This window comes from Cynocephalus volans, chromosome 15 (assembly GCF_027409185.1).
Source record: "Cynocephalus volans isolate mCynVol1 chromosome 15, mCynVol1.pri, whole genome shotgun sequence".
In the NCBI taxonomy this organism is placed as follows: domain Eukaryota; kingdom Metazoa; phylum Chordata; class Mammalia; order Dermoptera; family Cynocephalidae; genus Cynocephalus; species Cynocephalus volans.
The window spans coordinates 74311529-74336788 of NC_084474.1; the positions used below are offsets into that span (position 1 = coordinate 74311529).

The 25260-nt window shown below is 39.1% G+C and overlaps 1 protein-coding gene across 2 annotated transcripts in view; it reads left to right on the forward strand.

Annotated features, from left to right (window-relative positions):
* COL14A1 (collagen type XIV alpha 1 chain) overlaps positions 1-25260 on the forward strand; it is a 213435-nt gene that overhangs the window by 174223 nt on the left and 13952 nt on the right. For both annotated transcript variants that reach the window (XM_063079077.1, XM_063079078.1), the window contains exons 41-45: positions 6246-6299; positions 6785-6856; positions 15498-15533; positions 16513-16579; positions 19564-19752. In XM_063079077.1, the coding sequence (XP_062935147.1) occupies positions 6246-6299; positions 6785-6856; positions 15498-15533; positions 16513-16579; positions 19564-19752 (418 nt within the window). The remainder of the gene's footprint in view (positions 1-6245; positions 6300-6784; positions 6857-15497; positions 15534-16512; positions 16580-19563; positions 19753-25260) is intronic.

Here is a 25260-nt window from a genome sequence, read left to right on the forward strand (position 1 = left end):
CAGGTTACTGAAAATATGCATGTTTATATATACATTTAAATTGTATGTAAGTATGCACATTAAAAATAGTGTATGTGTATATGTGATATATAAATATATGTATATGTGCATATATACACATACATTTTTAATGTGTGTGTTTATGTCACCAAAAATTTCCCAGTGTGACCCAACATGGTATCATACATGCAGACTGACCTTGGAACTCTAGCCTGGGCCAGTGATTGCAGAGTCTGTGGCTTTTTGCCGCTTGGCCTCTTAATCTGGTGGTTGGTCTTAATCCTTTGCTACAAGTAGCAGCCTTATTTCTTATGGCTGACTGCCACACTGGTCTGCTCACAGCAGTCCAGAGCCATGCCACAGGATTGAAATTGTGTATCAGGGGTTTGTTTCTTCAAGCATCTCCTTAGCCCTGACTGCTTGAATGTAGCCCCTTTCATCAAACTCATCAGATGCCAGCTGCTTACAGATCCCGCTATACCTGAGAGTGTAGTGTCAGTCGAAGGACCTTAACAATTAGTTCCAGATTCTTAAGGTTAATGTACATGACCTACTATTGTGGACTTGAAAGAAGGCATGGATGATAAATATCTTCATTGAGTCAGTAGTTCTGAGAGCTATTCCTGATAGCTACATAAACATACGTATTCTAGCTTCTGACTTTAATTTCAGTTGCAACACTATTTGTGGGCAGGTTAGTGTTATCCTTTAGACACCCTAGGCATAGTACCTAGGAACTACAAATTTTTTAGGAGCCCACAAAAAATGTTTGTCACCTGAAAGAAAGCATATATATTTGCTCTACAGTATGGAAAAGAAAATTGTAAAATGGAAATTAGTAAATGTTTAATTAAATGTCTGTAAAACAATATAATTTGCTAATTTCAGCGATAGCTAACTTTAGTGTTCATTCGAATATTAGGGATTTCAAGAGCAAATTGTAGGTTAGATTTTCTTCTGCTAATAATTCATAGCCAACTATAACTTAATAGGTTGCTCATAGCCAAATGTTTTCGAAAACAAATTATAAAAATTCTTTCAATTTTTTATAGCAAAAATTATTTTTAATGTAGGCTGTGGGTGCATATTAATATTTTGAGGTGGGAATATGAAAAAGGAAAATGCCTGGAGCTATTCATGTTATGAAACATCCCTGTTTGTGGGTGGCTGATTTCATGCACTTAAAAAATATATATTTGTCAGCCTCAGTGAATTCCCATATTAGCCTTATTGTTTAACCTTCTATATCCTAATATTCATTCTGCATTGCTCACTCAAGGGTTTTGGCTTTTTATGAGGATGAATAATCCATAAACAGACATTTTCTCAAATTGGCTCCCTGATATGAAATGGAAAATTTATAGATATAGGAAAGTTTAGAGAAGGCCAAACACATTTTTAGCTGTTAATGGTGGAAGTTCATTCAGTGAGCTTTGATTACAATTAAACTGAATCACAGAGCTAGAATTTGCAAATTATTTTGCCTTATACAATGCAGATATTTTACAAAATTTTTCTTTTCACTAAGTTTATTGCTTTTATATAAAAACTTTTTGCATTGCTACTCATCTTGGGATGAAAAGGTGAGAAAAGGGGTCTGAACACTGCCCTTATGAATGGACTGAGTGCTCAGGTGAGTTGTAACGTGGGTGTAGCAATGGTGCATGGACAGGGAGACTAATGCAGTGGGGCTAACCATCCTGAGTCACCTGACTTAAACACAGATTTAAATGAACCTTCTCTGTGTCCCAACACCTGGGTTAGGTGCTCTTTCTACATGTTCTCATGGGAAACCTCTAGTCCATCATCATAGCACATTACTGGTTTCTTTTAATTGTTTGACTGTCCTCCAAACTGCAAACTCTTTGGAGAAAGACTATCTTCTTCATTATTTTCTACCCAAAACCTAGCAGAATGCCCAGCATGTAGTAGCTCTGCAAATATTTTTCAGTAATGTGGCAAATGTGAGGTTTACAAATAAAAATCTTTCAAAGGTAAATTTACTGGTGTGATTCAAAAGTTAAAAAATAAAACTATTTTATGAGATGAAAAATGTGTACATCTTTAATTTTCTAGGGTTAAGAAGAAAGTTTGGAAAACATGGCTTTGTGTTGTTAAAATGCTATTAAGGGTAACATTCTTTTAGTTATAAAAATCTATAATGAATAAATTTTCATTTGGGATGATGGAAATAGGTAATTCACAGTGGCCTTAAAAACACCTTTGTTCTTGAAGTATTATATCTAAAAATGTTCAGTTGTGCATGAGAGTCCATGATAGAAAGTACCAGAATAAAAGGCACTGTAGTGGAGACTGTTGGTGCCTTAACCAGATTCTCTTTATCTGGCAGATGTCCTATATCCTCCTGCTGCTATGGGTGTTGACTGCTAATAACTCACAATTGTCCCCATCTTCAGAAAATTGCCCTTGAAAATGCCATCTTGGCCCCTGGTCAATGACTAATTGATACAGTTGTATAAAACCTTATCATGGGAGCTGGCCCATTAACTCAGTTGGTTAGAGTGTGGTGTTGATAACTGCCTCCAAACAACAACAACACCACACACACAACAAACAAACAAACAAACAAACAAAAAACACCTTTTTTGTTTGTGCAATTTACATTGCAGAGCTCCTTGTGGGATTAGAAGCCAAACCTTGATAATCCGCTTCACCAGCCTCTTCCTCTGCCCTATCCTGTTTCCTTCACTACCTTATAGGTTTCTCCCAAGAACACTCCTGCAATAAATGAACTACACAAGAATCCAGATCTGCTGCTAGGAAACTACCCTTGAGATTTTACCGAAATGAAATTTCAGCTTCTGAGAACAGATGACTCCCAGTGCCTTTCCTACACGTTTGTCGAGCATTCAAGAGCAAGGAGAATGACACCAGCATTTCCCCCTGCCCTATCCATTTCCAGACTCATTGCACCTGTGATTAATATGTATTTATTTAAGGAGAATACCTCTTGCAGGAGCTTCAATTTTGCTCAAATTATATCTATTTTGTGTCAGCAATATGCTAGGAAAATGTTAGGAATGTAACAATGAATAAAACATCATTTCTGCCCTCAAAAATACAAATTTCAGCTTCTGAGGATGATCTTTAGGTAGGAGAACATAGAGCAAACAAACAAAGAAAGTCATCCAGTCTCCACTTTTGATTTGATCACACTAAAGCACTAGCCCCTCTGCCAAATGAAGCTCATATGTGAGAACATTTTGTCATCTTCCCTTCCAGATGATACACACATGGTGTCTATAAATCAAATGAACTCAAACCTGTTCACTAGAGTATTCTTATAGTGCCATCACAGATGAGAGCACTGACAGACTGTTGCTTTTTACAACTTCTTCCCACACGATTGGAAGAGGAGGGTAAATGTGTTATTTCCTGCTGATCTTCCTTGGAATAATGCAATTTTCTGCAGTTTTCTTTTAAGAAAATATGTCATGGCTTGCCTCCCTCTGTGAATGATTGCCCTCACTTGTTTTTGAAATGTTTTCCCTCTGGACACAGCCTGGAAGAGTCAGGAGGGACTCCCGCAGCAGTGCTGCAGTGCTGATTGCTGGGCAGTTGTGTTGGCCACGTGTCATGTGTGCTTACACATGGCTGCATGTTTGCTCCCTATCCAGTGCTGGAAGAGTCTTAAGGTGGGAAGTGGAGGTTGCTCTTTTTAAAATATCTTCTTAAGTTATTGAACGTATGCCCAGAGTCCATTTTTCTCTTGCGAAGACTTATCTAAGAAATACATATATATTATTAAAAATTCCTTTTTTCAGTGGTTAGGTTTTCTAACCTCTCTCGGCCCTGAGTTTTCTTGCTTGTAATATAAGAGAGTTGGACTGGATGAGTTCTAAGGTCCTGTTCATCTCTGTTGTATTCTGATTGTTGTATGCCCTTTCCTTTCACATGCTGTATTTAAACTCCATTTAATATAATTTCTTTCAACCTACATTGGTATTAATCTTTGTTGTTTAGTTAGCATATCAAGGAAATGTGCATGTGTGTGTGTAACTTTATTTTTTTATTTTTATTTTTTAAATTTTATTTTATTTTGTCAATATACAGTGTGGTTGATTATTGTGGCCCATTACCGAATCTTCTCTCCCTCCTGCCTCTCCCCCCTCCCTCCCAACAACCTCATATCTGTTCACTTGTCGTATTGACTTCAAGGAATTATAATAGTTGTGTCCCCCCACACACACCAGGTTTTTTGTGTATTTATTTATTTATTTTTAGCTCCCACAAATAAGTGAGAACATGTGATATTTCTCTTTCTGTGCCTGACTCATTTCACTTAATATAATTTTCTCTAGGTCCATCCATGTTGTTGCAAATGGCAGTATTTCATACTTTTTTACAGCAGAGTAGTATTCCATTATGTAGATATACCACATTTTCCGTATCCACTCATCTGATGATGGACATTTGGGCTGGTTCTAACTCTTGGCTATTGTAAAGAGTGCTGCGATGAACATTGGAGAAGTGTCTGTGTAACTTTATAGTATGTAACTGTATCGGGGCTTATCACTGCAGCTTTCTCAGACTTCCTGATATTTTTGGCTGAAGTAAAAGAACAGAAATAGTAGGTAAAACAACAACAACAGCAAAAACACTAGTGTGTAAATCAGTGTTGGATAACTGCTGTAACAAACAACTCTAAACTCTCAGTGGTTTAATGTAATAAAATAAAGTTTACTGCTTGTTCACAATCCAATCCAAGGGTAGGCAGAGGAGTAAGGAAAGAAGTCTCTGCTCTGTGCAGTCATTTAGGGAGTCAGGGGCTCAGTCTTGGAACGTCTCATCTTCAACACGTGGTCTGTAAAGTTGCTATAGGAGTGGAGAAGAAAGTGGAGAATCACCCACAGGAAATTTTTATGAGCTGTAACTGGAACTTGGTCCCTTTCTGTTGGCCACAACTCAGCCATATGGCTCCAACATAAGTGCAAGGAGGCTGCAAAATGTGGCCAGTCTGTCCAGGCAGAGGAGGAAAACTGCAGCCTGCTCTGCCTCATCTGGTCTTGCGACTCACTGGCGTTGTGAGGTTGAGAGTGTGATGAAAGGGCCTGTGACCTCTGCTTTTCCTACACACTCATCCTACCGCAGGCTTCGTGCCACCTCTCATGCTCTCTCCCAACTCACACTCCATGTCCCTCCACCCAGCCTCGTCATTACTCTATTTTATTTGACACCTTCAGGAGGGGAGAGATATGTGAATGTGGATGGGAGCCCTACAAGATGCATTTTCATGCATAAGATAAGTGGAAAGAACAGCTCCTGGAAAAGTAGATCACCAGGGCCAATTGTCAGAAAGGTAGTTGGGAGTGACAGCAAGGAAGCTGGGAGAGGACTGAACTGGTTTGAGATGAGAAATGATTATTCCGATAGGAGACAAATCCCATGGTGAAAAGTCTGCTTCTCCCTGAAAGAGACAAGGTGATGGTGTTTGAACAAAATTTTCTGGACCTGTTGTAAAATTTAGATTGAAGATTTTCTCTCATGTTAACTACATTGTAAAGGCCAGCATCCACAATTAAGAACTATAACCATTTAAGAGTAAGTCATTCCAGCTGTTATATTTTTTAACACCCACATAAAAATAACACACATACACACATATTTAATAATTTAGGAAGATGTTTTTATACAGAACATCATTTGCTTTCGGTCTTAAACTCTTCCAACATGGAATAGGAATCAAATATTTGTAAGCCATAAAGACACACATTCAACAAACCTGCCCAGCAGTCGAAACTGTATCACTGCAGCAGGAAGTCCCCCATATTGTCCTCTAGCCTGCTCCTGAAGGGTTGCAGAATTTCAGATATTCTGATACTCCAAATGTAATAGAAAGCCCTATGTTAGGGGATCCCTGCCCAAGACTCTCTTAGGTCATAAAAGATACGAATTCATCTTTTTGTCTGGTCATTAATTACCAAGAATTGATCCCCTTCTCACTTGCTATGCTTAGTTTCATAAAAACACTGAATATGAGTTCCTGTTTAAGTTTGTAAGTGGCATTTCTTACACCTAAAATTCTTGCACTGGACAATTTAATGTAGCCAATAGATACAAAAGTCTTGCCAAGAACAATTCCCATGAAGAGTTTAAAAGCAGTGAATTCCTGGTAGTCCAGATCAAGGACTGGCCACCCAAATATTAAAAGGAATTAGGTGAGCCTATTCTGAAAGCCATATAAAGCAATTGCTTAGTTGACACACTGTGTTTCATTTTCCTAGGGCTTTCCTGGAAAGGATGGTTCCACTGGCCCTCCAGGACCACCAGGGCCAATTGTAAGTATTTCCAATGACTACTGGGACATACTCTGCTTTCAAGCATTTCACTGCTTTTGAGAGATTTCCTTCCACCAGACTTCCCTCAACAGCCATCTTGCTACAGTGCAACAACTCATCCTTTGGTATAGAGCTCTCCCTAAAGCATCCTTTAAAAATAATATATCCATATGGCTTTATTATTCTATTTCCAAGCCACGTGGCCATAAAGTCAGTTGCATTGATTAGTTTTTATTAGACGTAGGTAAGGCTTGAATTTCAAAGAATCATACCATAGTGTGGAGACTTCAAAAAAAAAAAGTCTTTCCTACATTTTTGGTGGTTGGGGTTGGGAACAGCAATGAGCAATGAATCCTGAAGTCTTAGCAATGAGGGGGAGGGAAGGGATCATAAGGTGTATTTGTTACTCCTGCTTGAAAGTTGGCTATCATCAATGAGAATGTGTGAGTCCTCACCTTTGTTGCATTTTCCTGCATCTTTATTAGGGCATTCCTGGAGCCCCTGGAGTCCCAGGAATCACAGGAAGCATGGGACCTCAAGGCGCCCTGGGACCACCTGTGAGTATGCAGCCGCAGACAGTCAGGACGCGGGCCCAGTCATCATATGTTCATGTGTTTAAATTCACCAGCATCTCTGTTGGTCAGAAATGTTTATTCAGTATTGGAGGCTATGGGATTCCATAAAAGAAACCGGAGAAGCTCGTAGGATTAGTATTAAAATCAGACTGTGCATATGTCATAGCTAAAGACAAATGATCTTGACAGGGATATTGTGTAGTATTCTGTGTTTAGCTAAGTAAATTCAATATCAACTTTATAGGGATTGGGTACAATAGCTACATGTTTATCAAGCTTAGCTGCCAAGGGAAAAAAAGTGCAAGGCTTGAGAAATTTAAGGTATAATGAGAGTGGGCCTAGAGTTTTGTTTTCTAAATTCTACAAGAAAGACAGAATTTCCCATTAAAACCCACACTCACACCTAAGTGGTATGAATGAAAGCATAATGAACAAAACTCATTACTTCCCGTTTTTGTGCCTCTAGTCTCTTAGGTTTGTGTTTAAATGTGATGGGGGGGATGGGAGGGAGGAGAGGTAAGATGGGGGAAAAACAGATGAAGGCATCTGGGTCTGTTTTCTCATCTGTAAAGTGAGCACATTGTATTACATGGCCTCCATAGCCACATGTGGCATCTTCTGTGACTTGCAAGTTCTTTTTCTAGTTGTAGATATTAATCAGCATTCTAATATTATCTGCAATGTACTAAGTCTGCAACCATAAAGTAAAGCTACTGAAATATGCAAAGATATATATTACTGCAAACATGCTAAGAATCTGTGGAACGTAAAATCTGATGGGTGAGAGTGGGAGAGGCTGATGAATTAGATTTCTATCACTGCTTTAAAAATTAGCACAATTTCAATGGCTAAAAGCAACACAAATTTATTATCTTCCAGTTCTGTAGGTCAGAAGTCTGGCATGGGCCTCACTGGGTTAAAAGCAAAGCATTGGTATCTCCTTTCCAGAGGCTCTAGGACAGACTCTATTTCCTTCCCTTTTCCAGCTTCTGAAGGCCGCCCACATTCCCTGGCTCATGGCCCACGTCCATCTTCACAGCCAGCAATTTGCCTCTCTCTGACCCTTCCACCATAGTCACACCTCTCTCTGACCACAACCAGGAAAGATTCTTTGCTTTTAAGAACATATGTGATTACATTTGGGCTGCCCAGATAATCCTAGATAATATCCCTAGATAATCCCTAAATCCTTAACTAAGTCATATATGCAAAATCCCTTTTGCCACATAAGGTAACATATTCACAAGTTCTGGGGATTAGAGCATGGACATTTTAGGGTCCTTTTTTCTGCCTACCGTAGTGAACAAGACATAACAGAAATATTCGTTCTTCTTTAGAAAGAATGTCTCTTCCCTACTACCCAGATAGTCTTGTTACTCTTTGTTCCTTAAACCTCATTTCAATAAAGTGATTTCACCTCAGAATTCTTCTCTAGGCTGTGATTCGCAGGCCACGTATGCAGGTACACACAGACACAAAGTATGTACATAAAAAAGTGCAACTAGATTTTAGCAAACACATCCTAATTTGCACATCCAAATAAATGCTAGTCACTTAGTAGTCACTTTACAAGCCATATCTTTATTCTAACTACCCTGTCATTGTTTGAAACACTTTTATATCTCCTCTTTCAAATTAAACTAATATTGGGTCATAGAAGAAAATTTGATGGCTTTATCTTCAGACATCCATTTTTAAATCCAAAAAGATATTATCTAGTATGATTCTGTACATAGAAACATACACACTGAAACCCACATGTGTGAGCCCTTGCAAACACTCTCTCTCTCTCTCTCTCTCTCTCACACACACACACACACACACACACACACACACACACACACACACACACACACACACACACACATCCTTTTCTTTCTCTCTCTCTCCTGTCTCCACCATCACTACAAGCTTATCTATTCATTTGATTCTAGGCTATTCCACACCAGAAAAAAAGAAGACTTAAAAACATGCTTTCTGATATTAGGTTTCTGTGATATCAGCTTTCCAAAATGTGCTCCTGGGAACCAGAGTTCCAGAATATGTTAATAGGGCTTAGACAGCAAGGAGTTCTGGTCAAAGAAGTGTCAGAGGCAGTGCATGCTAAGTCTGTTTCTAGGAAAGTCATGGAGATTTTAGAATCTCAAAGTCTCTGAGGCATCCCGAAGTAAAACAAAAAACTAGCTGAATTTGATTAGACAGTAAACAAATGTATTTGTGCATGGAGTGATCTTCTTGTTCTGTGTACTCTTACTGGCATCTGCTAGAACTAGTTTCCCTTAACCCAGGCTAGGAAGGAACAAGCCATGGGTTGATTCTGATCCAAGAGGAGGGATGGAATGGGAAAGGGCGAGGGAAGGAAGAGCAGACTTGGAGACCTTGGGAGAATGAAAATGGGCTGTGGAGGGGCAGAATGAGACCTGGACTATGTTAAGTAAGTATGACACCACCCTGCTTACCCTCCTGGCCTTTTGTAACTCTGGATTAGGTTATAAATATGGGGCACACAGAAATACCAATAAAGTTTTTCCACAAGTACAATACTTGTTAATGATGTCATTTTTGTTATGAATCAACAGAAAAGGGCCCTTGATGGTGGCATGAGGGGCTCTGGTGCCATTGGTACTTTTATCAGAGGCAGAAACTATTTGGTCTGTAGGTACTGGGTGGGGATGCCATAGTAGGCTTGCGGATTTCCTCTCAAAAGCAGGCTGTGCTCTGAACTGTCCAGCCAGACTTTTTTTTCCTGTTTTTTGGCCGCCAGCTTCCAGATGCCTGCTGACTACCAGCCTGGTGCGACTATTAAAGCAGGCTTGGTGTCACGGTGCGAAGGCCATGATTGATTTCCCAAGGATGTCTGTCTAGGAAGGCAGGAGGGAAGGAAACCAAGAGGGACAGACTGCACCACTGAAAATAGCGATATGTTTCCTAGAGATGGTGCCAGAAATGCTTTCATGCAGTCTGCCCTCAGCCGGGATTCCCCAGGGCAGAATGTGCATTGCAGCTGCTGAAGTCTTGATTCCTACCTGAATTTTCAGCATTTGGCTTAATTATAGTTTCTCCCCTGCATTGGGGAAGATAAGGAGGAAGCACATGAAAGAAGGGGCTGCTTACTGATGGGGCCGTGGATTTAGCTTGACCTTAATACAGGCAGGTATGTCCAGTGTTACATCCTTTAAAGAGCATTGCATTGGAAGTCAGAATACCTGGGTTTTAGATGTGGCCTTGACATGACCCTAACTAGCTGTGTGAGCCACAGCACTTAAGCAAATCAGCTAGGCTTTCAAAATATCAGTTTATTAATTCTTTCATTTAAAACATTCAGTGAATAGGCACAATATGTACAAGAACACATGGTGGGAAGGGGTTGTGAGTGGGACAAAAGATGATCAAGATATTTTTCCACATTCATGGAAAATCTAGAGAGAATGATGTTTTTATATAAGAAGCTATATAATAAAGGCAGAAAATGTGAAATGCCTCAAGGGAAAGACAGGAAATTGCTATGAAAGTTCCTTTGAGAGAGAGAGAGGGCCCTAAGCTGAGAGGACGGGAGTAACAGCTCCAGAAGGAGGCTGCATTTCAACAAGATCTTGAAATATGGCTGAGATTCTCACCCACAAAGACAGGAAGATGACATTGCTTAGGGGACTGTAGTAAAACACAGGACGAACACAGGGCATCCCCTGTCTTCTGCACATTTTAATATTTTTCAACTCTTTCTCTAGCTCCACCGTGGCTACCATAATTTTTATTTCAGTCCCTCCTCATTTCTCACCAAGCCAACACAAGAAGCTCTAACTGGCCCCCTGGCCTCTGTCTAGCCCTGCTCTGGTCCATGCCCCAGCCGCCAGAACATCTTTTCTAGTACAACTTCCATGTGTTGTTTTCTGGCTTGAATTTCCTCATTGGATCCCCTGTCACCTGACAGGGAACCCAAATGTTCAGCATAGTGTACGTGGCCCCTCACAATGGGCCCTTACTTTCCTCTCCAACTTGGTCTGCCGTCATCCCTTCGCTTGGAGTTGAGTCATGCAAGATTATTTTAAATTCCCCACGTGTATGCCATAGTCTTTTACTCCTCTGGACTTCTTAGAAGAGCACTTTGGGATGCTCGTCCTCCTTTCTCCACCAGTTGAGTTCTGGGCTATTCCTTCTTTAGGACTGTGCACCTCCTGTGTAAAGCCACCCTTACCCCCACATGCTAAGTATTTCATTCAAACTATGATGTCTGTCTCTCCACTAAAGCAACAGTTCCTTGAGAAGAGAAATTGTACCATACTCGTATTTGTATTTCTACTCCCCAGCTCCATATCTGATACGTAGGGAACACTTAATATGTATTTATTAAAAGAAAGAATGTCTGCATTCTAGTTAGGCAGGTGTTCAGAGGAGTATTAGAAGATTATTCTTATAGATTAAGGGTCAGAACGTGAAAGACCTTTAGAGCCCGTCTGGGATGTTTTGATTTTAACAAACAACTTTAATATGTGGGACTTGGACTACGAGATCATTCCTCTTCCTTTCAACACCAAAATTCTGTGAACCTATGAATGTAGCTACTGTGTTTTCTTTTCTTTACATTTCACGTGTTCCTGAAATTCAAGGAAAATGTGCCACTTTTTCCTGCCTACATCTGCAGGGAATATGTGTTTTCCCTCAAAGCATACTTTGCTAGAGTTATAGGCCTTCTCTTGCTCAAGAATTTTTATTTTGTTTTTGTTTTACTTTGCAAAAATCAAAGGAAAGATGTCAGAGAAGTTGGAATAAAAAATAATTTCTTGCTGTACCGATATTTCAGTAAAAAGATCTTTCATTGAAACTGCCTAGCTGTATCCTTCAGCTACTTAATAACAAGCAGCATGAGGTTGAATTTGAGGAATTTCAAGCTCAATTAAACACATCCATCCCTACATACTAGAAGGTGCCAATAACTGATGCTGCCCATTTACCATATTAATCAGGCTTGCATGATAATTTATTTCCCTAAATTTGAAACATTTTCCAACAAGCCTATTTAATAAATGACAGAGTGGAAATGTTAAAAATGTATTGATGCAGAAATAAAAATATTCAAAATAAAATGGATTTAAAAAAAATGATTCAAGTTAAAACCTAATTCTGAATTACGAGAGTTGGGATTTGGGGATGGTAGTTTTGCTTGGTTTGTTTTATTTTAACTAGGAAAAATACTGTCTTCACTAGAATAGAAGACATTAAATAGCAGATTTGGTGAGCAGGGTTCTTTTCCAGCAAAGCAGCAGAGTGTACTTGGGATGTGCATGGATTCTGAAGCCCACAGTTTGGGTTCAGGTCCCAGCTTTTCCACTTCCTTATCATGTGACCTTGGGCAAGTGGTTTTACTTCTCAGTGCATCATTTTCCTAATCTGTAAAATGGAAATAGCATCTCATAGGTTATCATAAAGAACACATGAGTCAATCTTATGGGAGTATTATAAGGTTTAAGTGAGTTATCTTACAGGGCTGGTGTTTTAACTGAGTTAACATGTCTAAAGCACCCAGCACAGTACTTGGGACATGGTAAAGCAGCTTAACTACTAACTAGTAGTATTCACAGCTTCTTAATATATTAAAAATGTGGAATATTTATTTTTGTATGATGGCTTTTGTTTTTATTTTGCATTGAATGCTTGAAAAGCTGTTTCTGTTAAGCATTTATTTAGTGGTAACATAAGGAGCTCTTACCTCCAGTTGGACCTACAGTGAACATTCTCGCCTCTTTAGGACTTGTTTATTTGTGAAGCCTAAGGAATGAGGGGAGAGGATACGACATTTCCAAAAAGAATTTGAGCTGGTGGGGGGGAGAGTACTATGTAAATCTTATTTTTGTGAAAAAATCTTATTTATAGTGGAAATTGGTTTTTTTTTTTTTGAGCCAACACTTTTTTCTAATGCTATAGCAGCCCACTGCCTGGGTATGTCTTAAATACTTTTCTTCTTTCTTTTTTGTGATCAAGGTAGGTGAAGCACAAATGGGCTTATCATCCAAACCTGAAATAAAATTCAACCGTGTGTTCATTCAGTTAACATAATTTCTGAGCACCTGCCATGTCCCAGTCACAGTCGTAGGAGCTGAGGATACAGAAGTCCACAAGCTAGGCATAGACTCTACCTTTTGGAACTCAGTTGCAGAGAAAGAAACTGCTTTCTCCATTGAGGTTGGAATCCTTCCCTTGCAAGCTCAGCCTTTGTATTTTTCATCAGCTTCTGTTTCTTGCACTACCTACTTCCAAATAATGACCATATCTTGAGATGATACCTTGTTAGCCTTATAAGGAATCCCAGAAATCACTTAATTGAATGGCCTCATCCTACAGAGAAACTCAGAGAGTTCATGTGACTTGCAGATCCCATGTCCTATATATTTTCCCCAAATGTAGGGAAATTGTGCTTATGACAATTCTTAAACACAGACAAAATTGAAATAATTTTAGAGTGAACACCCATATACCCAACAAGATTTTACTATTATGTGTGTATGTGTATGTGTATTTTTTAATAAAGTTCTCCTGTTCTTAGTTGATTGCTGATCTCATCTGCAATACTGGAAAATTATCTTATAGTACACTAAAGGGTGGATATATACTTCTAGCTGAAATCAGTTTTTATTTTCTTTTCATTTTATTAACAAAACAAAAGGAAACAATGTCCGAGGAAGTAGATGGCAGTTCTAGAATTATAATAGATATTTCAATTTAATATTGGACTGAGGTGAATATTTGAGTGACTCTTTTATGCAAGAAACTGATGAGGTGGTTTTGCAAATAGAAAGTAATATAACTATGGCCCAAAGTTTTAGGGATTTTACTGTCTACAAAGAGAGAAGAGAAATCCCACATTGACTTGTAGGTAAATATATACAACAATAAAAATTTATTGTCAAGTAGCTGATACTCAAACTAAGTACTATGTTAGAATATCTGTACTGTTGATACTTAATTGATAAGATTTATGCTTAATACTTGCTCCACATTTCAAATTTTTTATACACTGAGTAGACCAGGATGATGGAATGAGAAGCTGTAATTTTGAGGAGTAAAAGATTGGACGGTTGGGACTAAGTTACAAATGACTGGATCCGAGAACTTGGACTTTGTTATATGGATGTCTGAGAATCAATGAGTGATGTCGAATAGAGGAAGAGCTGCCGTCCATCAGTGGTCCCTGAGCTTTCTAAGTCTGGTGATATCTGAGGAAGACGAGACACGTGGTGTCTGGAGGGCGAACTGGAAGGGAGGTCTTTAATAAGGGCTATCACTTAGAAGGATGTTGCAAATGTTGTGTGAGATGGAAGGGGTAGGACATGGATGGTGGAATGGAAAGGATGGCTATTGGAAGAATTGCAGTGCAAAAAAATAAAATAAAAGTGTGCACACAAACGTGTGTGTGTGTGTGTGTGTGTGTGTGTGTGTGTTTGTATGTATTGAATAAACAATAGAGGCAAGGGAGGAGAGGAAAGAAGATAGAACCAATGGCGGGCTGCTTATATCTGCTCAGGAGAGTTGATTTTGTGGTTTTCTTCCCTTCCCAGCTCCATCTTTCGTGGCCACATTTGTAGCTTGCAATCAGCTGTGGTAGAAGTGTTTATACCTCCAAAATCAGCAAATACTACAAGTCAGGGCATTTTCTTTTTCTGGAAAGCCAGTTTACCTGCACACCATGGGGTGAACCCAGAATTTTGAGTTTGGATAACTGTTAACTGAATAGAGATTTTGGAGAAGATACGGAGTTTGGTTTGGGACCTGTAGGGATTGAAGTAACAACTGGGAACAGTCTGACAACGTGGCAAATTCCATCTGTAAATTCCAGTCACTCTCCTTTTAGTAGTGACTATAAAAAATGTTGTTCAATGAATATTGCCTCAGAGTTGAAACAAAAATGTGAAATCCTTCTGAAGACACATGTTTTTCATTATAACTGTAATTTCATTGTAGGAACACTGAAAATGCCAAATTTTTTGTTTGTTTTTTTCAGTAAATTTTTTACAGTAATAGTCAAGTTTCTTGTGGGTCAAAGAATAGCTTAGCCACATTATAAAATAATAACCCAGCAGTGAATTTATGTGTATGTGAGCTTCCATTTGGGGGATAAGCTGGGAGAATTGTCTGTCATGCTGGAAGCAGAGTGAGGCTGTGGAATTTCAGTAATCTCAACTCTTACTTGAACTCCTAGCTTGGAAGGAGATTTTTCCTTGCTTTTAAAGATACTTCTCAAAAATTGAAACAATTTAACTGTTCAGCAGAGATTTTTTTAAAGAAGTTATGGAGCATCTGTGGAGTACAACACATGGAGGGGCGTCTTGTGCGGAAAGACTTGAAGGACCTATTCAGTGAAAATGTGTGTTACAAAAAAGACACTGCTGCATGACTCCACTTCTATATCCAAAAAATGCAGTGTCTCTGCATAAAAAGGCTGAAGGAATACAATGTTTAAAAGGGCTATTTATGCTTGCTGGGACTACATGTTGCTGTCTGTTTTATTCTTATTATTGTGTAACGATTTTTGTTGCAGAATTAGTAGAGCTAAGAAAATAAGAACAGATGCGCTTTCGTTATTCTTAGTTGAGTGCTTGACAATTTTTTTTTTTTTAAATTTTTGCAGGGTGTTCCTGGACCAAAGGGAGAACGAGGAGAACGAGTAAGTATCCTGTGGCTGGTTGAACATCTTCCAATGCCTGATAAAGGATGACCATTTGCTCCCAGGGTTATTGATTATTATTGCAGTCCCTCCTCTGCCTTCTCCCCAACTCATTTGATTGTCAGCACTTTTTCTGGTGGGAAAATCCCTGTGGGCTGGAACTCAGGAGAGCTGGATTCTAATTGCATATCTGCTACCATCCAGCTCAATGACCGCGGGCTCATTTCCTTAAGGAAAAGATGCGGGTAAGATAAACAAACTCATCTAACTCATAAGGCAGATTTGATGAGGAAATTATATAATGGATGTGAAAGGGCTTCAGAAGAATAAAAGCGTGATACAGATGTTAAGTACTGGCATGGGGCTCATGTGTTTCCTGATGCTCCAATATTGGCACCCAGAAAAACAATGGCAGGCATAAAAATGAAAGAACTGGCCCTCAATTAAATCTGTTTATTTTAGGGGTTTTCTCTCTCCTTTCAAAAATTATGCAACTGCTAATCTGCTTGTGCTATTGGCTGGTAGTAGAAACAGCAGTGCTCTTAGTGTTATCCAGTTACCTCTGAGGAATGTGTTTAATGCTGTTCAGCTGTAAAATAGGTTTACCATCTTTCTTCTGAGTTGCTATTAGTGTTAAATAAGCCACTGCTGGAGAAAGTGCTGTATTTTATAAGCCCCAAAGAGCTATAAACAAGGAGTTAAATATATATAGGTTTGTTTGAAAACTATTAAATTCTTTAGAATCTGGAACCAGAAATACTTACTTGAGCTTTATAATCTAACAAGGACTCTCAGGAACCTTGATGCATGAGTGTCAAATGGCCTGCTCCTCTGCACCACAGGGGTCACACCAACTTGTTGCTAGGAGCCAAAGAGCCTTGACGGGAACAGTGGGTGAGGTCAGATCCGCATCCTGGGAGTTCTGGCGGTGTGGCTGGGCTTGCAGCTGAGAGTCAGGAGATGCTTTTTTCTCACTCAGGGTGACCTGCAGTCCCAATCCATGGTGAGGGCGGTGGCACGTCAAGTGTGTGAACAGCTCATCCAGAGTAAGTGCATTATGGCCAAGGAGGTTGTTTGCCATTGCTCATCCAAGTGCAAGGGTGCCTTTCCCATGAGTGTAATGACTAAGGAAAACTCTAAAGCTTCATCTTGGTGCAGACACATAACTGTTGCAGATGAACACGACTGATCTACCTCAGAGAAGATTACAGATTCCCCTTGATGGTAACAGAAGCCAAATTCCTCTGTGTCATCGGTTGGTCCAAGAACTATCTGTTTGCCAGTGTAGATTTAACTTGACTGCCCAGAGCAAATCTTCTATCCTTCTGCTCTTTCCAATTGGATAGATTTTTTTTTTTTCATCAAGTGCTCAGCACTTGAAAGCTGCTACATCTTCAGAAGCTACCTTCAAAAAGATGATTTATGGTGTTGATTTCTATTAAGTCACACAATTTAAATCAATATCTCCTCCATATCCATTTTACATCTGTTATCTTTTGGTTATTTCTTTATTCCTTGGGTTTTATACCAAATACACACACACACACACACACACACACACACACACACGGGACAGCTTGATGTGACATTTGATGTCACACTTGGGCTTTGTGCCAAATACTATACCAGAACACACTCAATATGACACCTGTTCCGCTTATTCATTTTAAACGTGAACTTTTCAACAGCACTGTATTTCAATTACTGATTTCTGCCCATTCACATGCATATCTACCCATTTTGCATGTTTTCTTCCTGCACGCTGACTATATATTTTGTCCCATTAATCCAATCCGAAGGTTCTACTATAGACCCCTCTCTTTGCCAGCAATTTGTCCAGTTCCAGAAAGATCTGAGGCCAAGTAGAGATGAAATATTCTGCTCAAACGCACCCAGCTCTAGCCCAGCTCTGCTGTCTTGCCTCCCACCCTGATAGTGCCCTCTCCCTTGCTGGCTGATATTACCTAGCAGCTGCCTCGGCCTAAGGGTTGTATTTACTTTAACCCTGGGAAGTTTGGAAGTTAGGCCAGGGGAGACCTGCAAGTGTCCAAGAGGGCCCTATAGGCTGGGTCCAAAATTCCACATGTAGTTGTGAAATAAACCCAGATCTCACCCTAGGGGACACATGGAGTAAAGATCTGCATGGGCTTTGAAGAGTTTTCATTAAGACAAAAATATCAGGGCAAACAGAATATAAAGCTACTATCTTCAGACACAGTAGCAATGATCTTTGTATCTTAACTTTTATTTAATTTTATATTATATTGGTCAAACCAAATGTGTATGTATAAGTGAGAGAATTTACCAGTTAAATGAAACTATTCAAGTTTAATGCCAAATAGGATCTTTAAAAACACAATTATAAAAGGGAAATTGAACCCTAGTCACTTTTGTAGGAGAATGCATCCAAAGCTAACCTGTATCTTGGTTTATTTCATAGATTTTTCATTTCAATTGTACAATGTACATGAGTAGATCATTATTTTAAGAAAACCTGAGGGTTAAATCTTGATATGACTCCCTGCCCACAACATGAAAAAGATTTCACAATATTTTGTGTCTTATTCTACCATAGAATAAAAGTCTTGTATAAATTATATGATTATTTAAAACATGCCCTAAAATTTGAAAGTTAAAAATCTAGTTTTTCCCCTTAGAAATTCTCAGATTCTTGTGAATGACTTCTAGGAAGTGGAAGCTAGCTAGGGGAGGGGGGTATGACAAGAGAGCTTAAGCAAGTCTGTAATAGAAGGAGACCTTGCCTATCAATGCAGTTGTAAGAGAAGGAAATTGAAGAGATTGTATGCAACTTGATAAGAAAGGACCAACTTAGTCAGAGGCTGGATTTCTGACACCTCAACCATCTTCCTAAACACTACTTCAGTTTTCTCTGAAAACTGTTCCTTATTTTATTCCTTAGGCCGCCACTCACAACTTGATTTACAGGTTAGCGTATAATTCCTTACAAGCTCAGTTGTCTGGTTCTTAGTTCACAGTTGATCAGAAAATTATGCTGGGAAGGGTTTTATAGGAAACTGTGTGGGGCAAAGTGATGACAGCTGAGAAAGTGATAAAGGATCCCCTACCCCCCAGTAAAGGAGGAAGCTGAAAAAGCAGATACAGAAATGTCTAACCCTCCCAAACAAGAGTCAGTGCCTGCTGATAGTCCTTGGGTCACCAGGAGGGCATCTGTCATTACAGTCACAGAGTCACAGTCTGATACGTAAGGAAAGAGTGCACTGAGTATATTTTAGAAATAATTCCTCCAAAATGGTTACTATTTTTAATTTATATTTAAATGTTTGAAGAGAAATAAATTAGTTATATAGAAAAATTCCCTTACGTGGGAAAATCTCATCTCCTGAGGATGCTGGATAAAGGAGGCATTATGGTATCAAGTACTTTATGAAGCAATATTTCTAATTGTTAAAATACATTCTTCCAGGCATAACTGAGTTAAGGGATTATGGGAGAGAGAGCAAGATTTTCTTTTCTTCTTCTTCTTTTTTTTTTTTTTTTTTTTAATATAAAACTAGTGGGAGTTTCTGCAGCTGGAACCAAAGTCATGATTCCTGAAAAAAGGCTTGGCAACCAAGAGATCAGTTGAGACAGAGCACTTTTCTGAGGATTTGTGAGCAGGCGGGTGGAGCTCACTTTGTGGGTTGGAAAAAAGACAAGTAACTTGGGGGGGATTGCTGGAGAAAAAGGCAGCTGGGTGAGGATTTAGGGGTTAGATAAATGTTGGGGGTGAAGATGAAATCTATGACTTCTGCTCAATGGTATTTATTGAGATGCTGACGTGAGCTGTGGAATTCCAAACACATGAGATGCATCTTGAATACAATCCAGCCATTAATATCATCTAAAGTAAAATGTAAAAAAATTTAAGTTGGAAATCAACATATTTCAGAGGAGTTGCTTTTTCCTTTGGTGGGCATCTAAAAGAATTGTTCGGAGCCTTAATGAATACTACCGTCCTGTCCTTTGTGCGACAGTTCACTGAATGCTGTCTTTATGCTTTGTGCCTCAGGTCACATGGCCAGATACACAGCCATCCTTAACCAGATTCCCAGCCACTCCTCATCCATCCGGACCATCCAAGGGCCTCCTGGGGAACCTGGGAGACCGGGATCACCTGGAGCCCCTGGTGAACAAGGACCCCCTGGTACACCAGGCTTCCCAGGAAATGCAGGTGTGCCGGGGAGCCCAGGAGAACGAGGTAAGTGCTAAAGTCTTTTTACTGAGGTTGAAGAAACTGAGCTATCTACAAAGTATTTATCAGGAGTCTTATCTGCTTGTGTGAAAGAGGAGGGTTAGAACCCCCAACTCACCCCTAAGAGACTTTTGAGCTAATGAAAGAAAGACATCCTCTCCATCTGGATGAAGAAAGATGCCCCTTTCTGGTTGAAAAATTACAAAATGATGCCCCCCTCTGGCCAGACATGGCATCACACATATGTCACGACAGGCAAAGAGCTCAGTCCTGTAGGTCTGGTGCTTTTCTTGTGCAGTGCTCAGATGGCAACAGTCAGTAGCAGTCCTGAGAAGAGTCATGAGTCATTGACACATGGTTCACATGTCTTTATATAGAGTCTGTCAGCTCTAAACTTCAAATTTAAATACTGTCTGTGGCTCATCTTCCTATAATATGATGCAATAGTTTATTTAATAGTGATCCTACTTAACCTTTTCTTCTACCACCTACAGATCTTAGAAGTATTGTGTAATACAAAAATAAGACTCATTTGACTGCATTTTAACTAATTTTATGATTTACCAATATCTTCCATTCCAGAAGCAAATAAAAGAGATGTGGGAAGTTGGGGGTGCATATTAACTATGAAGAAAATGATTGGAATAAGGGACAACTGATGAAAGTGTTTTCTAAGACACCATTTTTAGAATGTATATCTGGGGAAAAGCATTACCTATCTGAGAGTCATATTTCGTGAGATGGGTAGGATATATTCCTTTTATAAAATTTAGGATGTAAAATGCAAATTGCAAAGATAGTATTCCATGTTCATTCTTGATCCAGGCTAACAGGCCTTGTGCATTTCTGCCTCTGCACTTTTGTATATATTGTTTTTCCCCCTTTGGAAATCTCATTTCTTTTTCCTGTTTTCTGTACATCTGACTCTTAGTTCAAGGCTCACCTCAACTCCTGTCTAATGCATGAAATCTTTATTGATTGCCCCAGACCACAAATGTCTCCACCCCCTGAACACCTGATGCACTTACTCTTCCTCCCATTTTAGTGCTCATCAGGCATCAGTGAGCAGCTAGATTGTCAAGAGCAGATATCAGGTCTGAATTGCTTTGCACAATGCTTTGCACTTAACATGTACTCACTGGATAGTTGTTGCATTGACTGTGATCCAGTTCTGATTTTTCTTTCTGAAGGTTTTTCCCTGTGTCAGGGCATAAAATCAGCAGACATAGAAAGGGGCTTAATTCCCTCCCGATCCACCAAAGATCTGGCAACCTGGAAGATGTCCACCTCTGTCAGCAGGGCACCCTCTGATGGTGTTGGTGATGGAGAAACTATGACTCAGGGAGCACAGAGCCAGCGCCTGAGTCACTCCCAGCAAGTCACAAGTTGTCTTTGTTCTTTTTGGAAGTCTTAGCACTGTTCTTGCCAGACTAAGTCTTTCCTGCTCTGCAAGTTCACTTGAATGATTAGACCATAGAAAATTCACGCAGGAGTTCTCAAAGGGTGACCCAGACAACCCTTGGAAATGTGAATTTCCATGACGTAATTTTCTTGCATACATATGGATATATTTTTAAAGAGTACAGCATGTAAGTGAAGTCTTGCATTTCACAAATACATAGACAAAAAGTGAGAAATGCCCTTTGAGCATGAGGGAAGGTGATTTCAGTGGATCACCCATTGAGGGGCATGGTTTTGGGATTACTAGGTTGGGGTTTATAGGGCTTAGAGCATTCAAGGAACTCTTCACCCCTGACAAAATATTTTAGGTGGAGCTGGGATTTGTTGCTGCAAAGAGAGCTGCAATGTTTTGTTCTTAGCCTTGTGATCCAAATACCCAGAAACGACTGCAAGAGGAAAATGTTTGTCTTTCCACTAAGTCAAAACAATAGAATTTTAAAACTGAAGAGTCTTCAGCCATCTTTTCTCTACATAAAAGGAAGCATATAAAGATATTGAGGCCAAAAGAGGCTTGCAGTCAGCCAACATCAAGACTCAAAGACCAGAGACCATGTTATTTTCTGTTGTATAAAATATGATTATCATTATTTTCTGTAGAATAATCTTGAAAGAACACAGTATTGCAATGAGTAAAAATGAATAGTATTACTAGAAATGTATTTAGACAAATAATAAACTATGAAAGCAGGATTAAAAGAAACATGGTTGTTGAGTACTCTGGCATTGCACTTAAATGAACTTAACTTTCTGCTGAGACTTCATATGAGTCTCATATGTCTTTCTAAAAAATTTTCATGAATCCATTCATGTTGGTTAATTTTTCATCAGAACTGCTCCATCTCATTTCTTTATTGTAGTTTTTTAAACTTTTTAAAACATGATGCACAGTAAAAAGTACATTTTATATCATGATACGGTGTGCTTACACTTATGTATGAGTACAGGTGTATATACCTGAGGCAAAAAAAATAATAATAATGCTCACCCTTACTGTTGTTTCCTGTTTTCTTGTTTTGTTAAAAGGCTGAGGGGAGACCTTGGATTTCCTGAATGCAGTTTGAAAAACATGATTCTAGTGCAATATCTTTGATTAACCCCATTATCAGAGAAATGGCCAACGAACATGTGTTTTTAGAAAGCAGAAGAAGAATTACCCCTATCACCTCCCTTTTAGCAGTGTGATGTATATCACCTTTCATGGCTTTCCTTATTACCTCAGAGAAGACTATATTTTTGCTCCATCTGATTATCTGCCTCTCTTCTCATTAACCCTTTGTCTTCTTTAACTTAAATGAAGTCTTTTTCATAAGTTTGTGTGAAAAGGTGTATTAGTCCATTTTCTGTCACTCATAACAGAATACCTGAAATTAGGAAATTTATATTGAAATAAATTTTTTTTTCTTACCGTTTTGGAGGCTGGGAAGTCCAAGGTCAAGGAGTGCATTTGGTGAGGGCCTTCTTCCTGGTGAGGACTCTCTGCAGAGTCCCGAGGTGGCGGAGGCTATCACATGGCAGCAGGGCAAGATCGTGTGTTAATGTGCCACTTGCTCTTCTTATAAAGCCACCAGTGTCCCTTCAGTAATAACCCACTCACCATTAACCCATTAATCCAATTATCAATGAATGGATTAATCCATTCATGATGGCATAGCCCTCATGATCCAGTCATCTTCGAAAATCCCCACATTGTGATACTGCCACATCAGGGAACAAGCTTCCACATGAGCTTTGAAAGGGACAAGCATTCAGACTATTGCAAAAAGTCTTTTAGTGATCTTCCCACATAGTTTGTGACATACGGGGAATCCTTAGAATTTCATTCAAACGGATCCTGTAGCTCATGCTGTTCATGTCTTCTATCTAAAACTTGAACACCAACTTAGATTGTCTAATTATTGACACCAAAAATGAAAAGGTTTTGTTAGCATAACCTCATGCTTTTTCATGCAGCCCAATTTCTCACCTGCTTTTTCTTGTCACTTGTACTTAACTGTTAATTTATGTCAAAGAAAAGCTGTTCCTCTATGGACTGCTATGTGGTTACTTCTCCCCATTATACCCTGCACTGTCTTCAGGTAAATGGTTCTTTACAACCTTGCTTCTTATTGCAAAATTCAGAAAAGGGGTAGGATCAGCTCTAAGAGCCCTCTTTTGTTCGCTGAATTGTGACAATCAAGTGCTGGCTTGGGCAATTCCAAGTATGTCTCCCTGATGACAGATCCACTTTTAATTCTGATACCTGCATATCATTCCCAGATGATTCATCTGTTTGTTTCCTTACTCCATTTTAAATGTTCATTTTTCACACTGGTTTCTTGAACTGTGTATTCACTAAGTCAACATAAGTTCTTTGATGTATAGTTCACAAAATTAAGTTTCTTTTACTTGAAAAGAACTAGGAAATTTTCCTGATTTCAGTTTTTATGCAACTTCTTCACTTTCCATGATTCTCTAAAAAGTATTAGATTAGAGGAACCATCCAACTAAGGATTTTCATTTTTAGATTGTATGTCCATAGCAGCTGGAATTCATATCTAGTTTATCTTGTACATAAATCAGCAAATATTTATTGAATGCAGGGTTTATGCGAGGCTTTTTGGCTTGGCAACGTATGAGATGATGCTATTATTTATAACTTTCACTTATTAGGCAACAAATGTATCTGCCAATTATTGTGCTTAGTCCTATACACAAACTATCTCATTTGCATAAAATGGAAGACTTAGTTTGATAAGGAAGGAATATAAAATGTTACTTAATGCTCAAGCTAGGAGATGGTAAGTGCTAAGTGAGTTATGTAGAATGTAAACGGTGTCAGAATTTAGAGGAAGATGTCACTGTGGTCTTTGATAAGAAAGGGTGCTAGCGTTTACTAACCACCTGCTATGTGTCAGTTGCTAAGCATGTTACGTAATGCTCATTAAAACGTTTTGAGATTAGGATTATCCCCATCTTTAGGTGATGAAATTGAGGCTCAGCTACATTGTCAATTGTCCAAGGTCATACAGTGGAACAATAAGGGGACTAGAATTCAAATCTAGGTCTGTATGATTCCAGAATCATACACTCTGCCCTGTTGCTGCCCTTGAATTGATTGTTTAGTGGAGGTTTCCCAGAGGAGAGGCCAGGGATATGCATGGTTTGGTAAAATCTGTTTCAGGATGACTCCTAAAAATCACAAATTCAAAACATATGACCTGCTGGATTGACCAGAATGTCCTGGTGGGTTGTGGTTGTACTATTTGCAAGCTCCTTGTCTACTCTGTATTTGGATAGCCTTGGGGCATCTGTGACTTGGCAAGAGATCCAGTAAACCTAGGAGATCCATTGGGTAAATATGAATATGATAAAAACATTTGCACTGGGTAAATATGAAGGTGATGAAAACATTTTCCATGGCATACATTTGGGCACCTGATGACCTTTCACAATTTTAGCATTTACCCAGACTATATAAAAGAGTCTAAGTAGAGAAATTACCTATAGAGTAACTGGTCATGGTTCTGACAATTTGGGGTGCAACTATAGAACTTATACTTCTATTATAATATCTTGCCCTGGGGACAGATAGGGGAGAAGCCTGGAACAGTGTAACTCAATCCTATTTTGCTTCTGATATTTTAGAAGGAAAACCATTCCCACCTCACTAATTTGTGATGCTGCTTTAGCTGGGAGCAGCACGGTTGGATGGAATGTAGTTTGGGGATTCAATCATACATGGATTAGGATCCTAGTTTTACCACTTACTAGCTATGTGATCTTGACTACTTAAGCTTAAAACCTAATCTCTCTGAATCTTTATTTATTCACTTAACCAGTCAGGCAATGTGCTGGGCATTTATGACACAGTAGTAAACAGGGTATACACATCCTGACTTTCATGGAGGCTTACTGTCTAGTTGGAGAGACAAATACTAAACAAACAATACATGGATAGTTTAATTTCAGTTATGATAAGTGCCATGAAAAAATGAAGGATGCTATATGAGACTTTGAGTTAGTCTACAAGGTCAGTAATGTTTTAGCTGAGACCTGAAAGTTTAGTAGGAATTT